Raw genomic sequence first — 4750 nt, 5'->3', positions numbered from 1 at the left:
CTGGAGAAATGAAGTGTGCTGCAGTGTAGGCAGAAGTTTCTCCCAGCAGAGATGGTGCTGGGTGGGCAGAGGGGGACCCCCACTGGTGGGGGGCCACCGGGGCTGGGGGGCCACCCTGCTCTCCACTGTCTCCCTCCCCTGACGCTAGACCCACCCTACGTCCTGCTGGCCTCTTGGCCCAGGGCTCTCATCTGCAGCCCCTCTGGTTAGATCCCCCACCCCTTACCCGGGAGAGCAGGAGAAGGGGGCCAGGTCAGGATAGCACTTGTGATCCTTTGAGCTGAACGGTGGCTGTGACCACGGTGGGGGACTGTGCCCACACAGAGCTGGTCCAAGATGGGGCCTTCCCTCCACGCAGCACAGCAGGAGCCCGCCGCAGCCGGAAGTCCTCCTGACCCACCTCGGCCGCCTCCGAGCTAGTCTAGGTGGTGGGAGGTGCCTTCAGGGGCCCTACCTGGCTGAGGCCAGGGCCTATTTGCTCTGACCCAGCTGAGCAGTGAATCCCAGCATAGGGCCCCAGGGCTGCCCAGCAGGTGTGGGGGTGGGGTGCTGGGGCTCCCTCTGGTGGACACATGGGGACCTGCAGGAGCTCGAGGTGTAGGCTGTCCCTGCAGGGTGGGCTTGGGGAACATGGCTGGACCTGGAGCTCTAGGGTTTTCAGACCCTCCTGCATGTGACCTTGGCCTCAGTTCCTACGGGGAAAAGACACTGAGCTTGGCCAGACCCAGGGCTGCTGTCCTGTTCTTTCCCCAGGGCCAACATGTGGCCTACCCGCTCCGTCACCTTATCAGGGAGGGGTCATGGGTCAAGGGTCAGAGGACAGGAAGGCGGAAGAGCCAACTAGGCTCTGTGTAGAAGCAGCGATGTGGGCCAGTCACAGCGGCCACAGCCCTCACCCACCTGACCAAGACGCCTGCAACCAGGTACTGTTCCCTGGTCAACTAAAGGTCCTCTGTGTCAGGCTGTGTGCAGAGTAAGGTGAGACCAGGATGCCAGGGAGTCAAGGAGTCCCCTTCCTCCACCTTTCCCACCTGGACTCACCTAGCAGGCACCCGAGGGCCCCCAACACACAGCATGTCCCGCCAATGGGGGCCGCCCCCGGGGCCAAGTAGTCATGGCTACAGGTCTCTGGGAGGGTGGGGCAGGGGGACTGGGGGGCATGTAGAGATTCTGGGGAAGGGGACAGGCTGCAGAGAAACAGAGCGACCTGGGTGTGGGAGCAATGCTTTGAATCTTGACCCCGTTTCTGGGACCTGTTGCCCCTAGAATCACCTAAATGGCCTGTGTCGCTTTCTGTGTTACAAACCCTGATGCCACTCACCAAAGAGACATAAGCCAGTGTGCTGAGAAGTGAGCCCTGGGGACAACGGACAGAGGCTGGGGCCATGCCCACAGCAAGGCCCGGGGCTCAGGGGCCGTGCCCTGACCCCTTCCCTCTCCCTCAGTGACACCTGTAGCCAGAAACACAGCGAACACCATGTCTGCTCACGATGCACTTTAATGAGGATTAGTAATCCCTGCCTGCACCCTGGGCCAGGCAGGGAGGGGCTCAGGGCAGGTGGGTCAGCACAGGGGGCAAGGGCAGGTGTGGGTATGGCACCACCCCAGCAGGAAGTAGTGGTGTGGGGACAGCAGGGGCCTGACTTCTCCGCCAACCCCGGTGACGGCCCCCAGGACCGGGCTCAGGGCTTCTTGGGGACGTACTGGTAGATCCAGTCCAAGTAGGAGGTGACACGGGTGTAGACGCCTGGCCTTTCAGTCTGAGCACAGCCTTCACCCCAGCTGACCACGCCTGCCTGCAGCCAGGTGCCCTTCGTCTTGCAGACCAGGGGCCCTCCAGAGTCACCCTGCGAGGGGAGGGAGTGGTCAGACTTGGCTTCGTGGCCCCCGAGGCTGTGGGCTGCAGGGGAGAGGCGGCCCACCTGGCAGGAGTCGTGTCCTTCTCTCCCGGCACAGAGCATGTCGTCGAGGATAATTGGGAAGTCGTCTGCGGTGGAGAGGCCAGCGTGGTACTGCTCGTCACAGACGCTGTTTTCCACGATGGGCACCTGCACTTGCTTCAGGGGAAACGGCGGTGGCAGGGGCTCTGGGGTGAGAAGAGAGGGAGGATGAGGAAGCCTAGGGGTGGGGCCGACTCAGCCAAGCCTGTCACTGACACCGAGGGGCGGGGGGGGGGGGGGTCCAGGCAGGACTGAGGAGCCTGGCTGAGGCCTCTTCTGTTCCAGGGCCTGGTGTCTCCCAGGACACCCAGGGATGAGCCCTTTCCCTTTCATGGCTGGACCTGATCCTTGGCCTCATTTAAGGCCCATTCAGGGAAGGGAAAGGCGCAGGGGTCCTGGGGTTGGCAGCACCGCAGCCCAATCTCCCCTCGGCTCCGCAGCCTCCAGTGTGAGTGGGGGCCGGGATCTTGGGTTCCCCCCAGGCCTGCCTCCTGGCCAGCCTCTGGCGCCAGACTCAGTTTCCCACTTTGTGTAGGGGCATTGGGGCACAATGCTGCATCGTCAGCGGACCTCGAGCAGTGACCTGTTTGGGTTACTTTTGCAGGACCCTGAGGACACATTTCAGGGCTACTGTTCATGCTAAATGTCCCCAAGGCTTGGCCCTGAATTGTGAATAAAGGGGCACAAGACTGTTCGAGAGAAGTGGAGGCGGTGCTGGAGGGGTGAGACCAAGCTGCACCCAACCCCACCCTCACACCTCTGTCTCCTTGTCCACGGGCACAGGGACAAGATGCACGCCGCCCCGTTTAGCGGTTAGTGGTAATAGTAAGACACTTTCTGTGTGTGGTTTTTCTCTTTCCTCACATCATATCCATGAAATACCAACTGTGACTGTGCCCATTTCATGCAAGGAGAAACTGAGGCACAGAGGTGCTGACTGACTTCCCCAGGCATCTAGAGCAGGGACTGGATCTGGTGGGCTTTTGGCACAAACTGCGTCCCAACAACTCTCCCTCTGCCCAGAGTCTTCAAACCCCACCCCATGAGCCAGCCCATCTGGACCCTGTTTCCCAGAGGAAGCCCCAGAGGGTGAACTGCAATGTGACCAGTACTCCCAACAGCTGTCCTCAATGCTCACGTTTACTGGCCACGTCGCCCCAGCCTGTCACCCAGCACTGTGACCCTGGAGGGAATGTCTCTGAGGCAGGGGGCAAGGTGACCGGATGGACGTGGCTGGAGATGTTCACGGGGTCCTTGAGCTCCAGCAGGGCGATGTCCGCCCCATTCTCAGCTGTGTAGTAGTTGGGGTGGGGGATGATCTGGCTGACGGGCAGCAGCCTGTCCTGGTAGTAGAGGTGCTGCTCCCGCAGCTGCACCCTGAACCTTGTGGGGTCCTCCATTTTCCTGGGGAGAGAGGCACCTACTCAGGGGCTGAGCAGCCTCTGGGACACCCAGGAGTGTGGCTGGAGCCCCAGGCCCACCCCCAGGCCCGCCCCCACATGCCAGGACTCGGGGAGACTCACGGTCCGATGCAGTGTGCTGCGGTCAGCACCCACTTGGGGTGGATCAGGGAGCCCCCGCAGATGTGTTGCCAGGACTTCTTGCCTGATCTGAGGCTCACCTGCCAGGGCCACCTGCTCCCAGGGGCCTCATGCCCCCCTACGATGCCTGCTCGCTCCAAGGCCTGGCCTGGGGCTGGGGAAGGAAGCACCTTCAGGACAGGACCCAGCCTGGCCACTGGGCTCAGGTCTCCCCTGTGCCAGCACAACCCTGGGCTTCTCTGAACCCACCCACCCAAGGCCGGGCCTGTGCGGGGTTGGGGTGAGGGGACCGAGATGAATGAGCCCGGGATCAGGACTCACCAGGGGCCGAGTGGACCAGGCTCACCAGGAGGGGCAGTGCCAGCACCAGTAGACTGGGCATCTGGAAGGAGCAAGGAGGGGCAGCAGGAGCGTGGCTGAGGGTCTCCAGGGTGGAGGGTGCAGCTAGAGGCGGGGTCACCCTGGGGATCAGGGGGTCAGACCAGGCTAGGGGTCTGGGTTCTCAGTGCTCCAGATCTGAGGTGCGGACACCCTGCTCCACAGTGTCACCCAGATGTCGGGGTCCTGGTGGGGCTCCTCACCTTGGCCTGTCCCTGCTGCTGTTTCCCCAGCCGGGCTTCCCCCACCCATTTATCCTTACAGAGCAAGACAGGGTCGGAGGAGGGGTGCTGGCCCTCCAATCCAGAGTGGAGGAAGTGGATGACTCAGACCCAGGGCCCAAGTCCCCCTGCCTGGAAGGGGCCCTGCCCCCTCGGCCCCGGACGGTAGCCCCACGTCCTCCCTGAGGTCCGACAACGTCCATCTCCAGGTGTTATCTGAACAGTTAACGCTGCAATCGGCGGAACCTTGTTATCTGGGGATCTGAGTACCATCAGCAGAGGAACAGGCAGATGGAAGTGATGGGGAGACAGCAGGAGAGGCCGGTGCCAGCTTCCCTTGGATACTCCCCCACCGGGCCCTGCCAGCACTGTCCCCAGCCCTGCAAGGCCAGGGTGACCATTGTCCCTCCCTGTCCACTCACTTCACCTCCTCACTGTTCTCTGGGCCTTCTGGTCACCTCATGGCCTCCTGGATCCCTTCTTCCCCAACACACCACCACCTGGGTGGCCCCTCATTTACCCCAGGGGAGCTTGCCCTGCTTCTACCCTGACCAGAGACACTAGCCTAGCTCTTGGGCCTCCCTGTCCCTGGGTGTGTCTCTTCACACTCCAGAGGTGTACTCAACTGGATTTCTTAAGGGATCACACCCTTAGAGATTGGCAGTCTGTC

General features: G+C 62.2%; 1 protein-coding gene across 2 annotated transcripts; it reads right to left on the bottom strand.

Moving 5' to 3' along the window:
- Positions 1–1480: 1480 nt before the first annotated feature.
- Positions 1481–4236, bottom strand: LOC116657631 (tryptase-like). Of its 2 annotated transcripts, none has more exons than XM_032461024.1 (6): positions 4063–4236; positions 3803–3925; positions 3464–3635; positions 3079–3344; positions 1923–2086; positions 1481–1847 (listed from the first exon to the last, which is right to left on the bottom strand). In XM_032461024.1, exons 1-6 carry the CDS (start codon positions 4109–4111, stop codon positions 1683–1685), a joined length of 939 nt encoding a protein of 312 aa, XP_032316915.1. In that variant the 5' UTR covers positions 4112–4236; the 3' UTR covers positions 1481–1682. The 2 variants fall into 2 exon arrangements, with proteins under 2 accessions (XP_032316915.1, XP_032316916.1); XM_032461025.1 differs by having other exon boundaries at positions 3803–3863; positions 4063–4127.
- Between the last annotated feature and the right edge of the window lie 514 nt (positions 4237–4750).

The sequence above is a fragment of the Camelus ferus genome, chromosome 18 (assembly GCF_009834535.1).
Source record: "Camelus ferus isolate YT-003-E chromosome 18, BCGSAC_Cfer_1.0, whole genome shotgun sequence".
NCBI lineage: Eukaryota > Metazoa > Chordata > Mammalia > Artiodactyla > Camelidae > Camelus > Camelus ferus.
Note: the sequence above shows the minus strand (reverse complement) of the source record. Positions and strands in the feature narration are given on the sequence as shown.

Bases quoted from the DNA above. Each gene is read 5' to 3' on its own strand.
- LOC116657631 (XM_032461024.1), bottom strand. From the start codon at position 4,111: ATGGGTGGGGGAAGCCCGGCTGGGGAAACAGCAGCAGGGACAGGCCAA. The intron at 3,926-4,062 runs GTGAGGAGCCCC...CCCCGCCTCTAG, and splicing joins AGCAGCAGGGACAGGCCAAG to CTGCACCCTCCACCCTGGAG. The intron at 3,345-3,463 runs GTGAGTCTCCCC...CTCTCTCCCCAG, and splicing joins GCAGCACACTGCATCGGACC to GAAAATGGAGGACCCCACAA.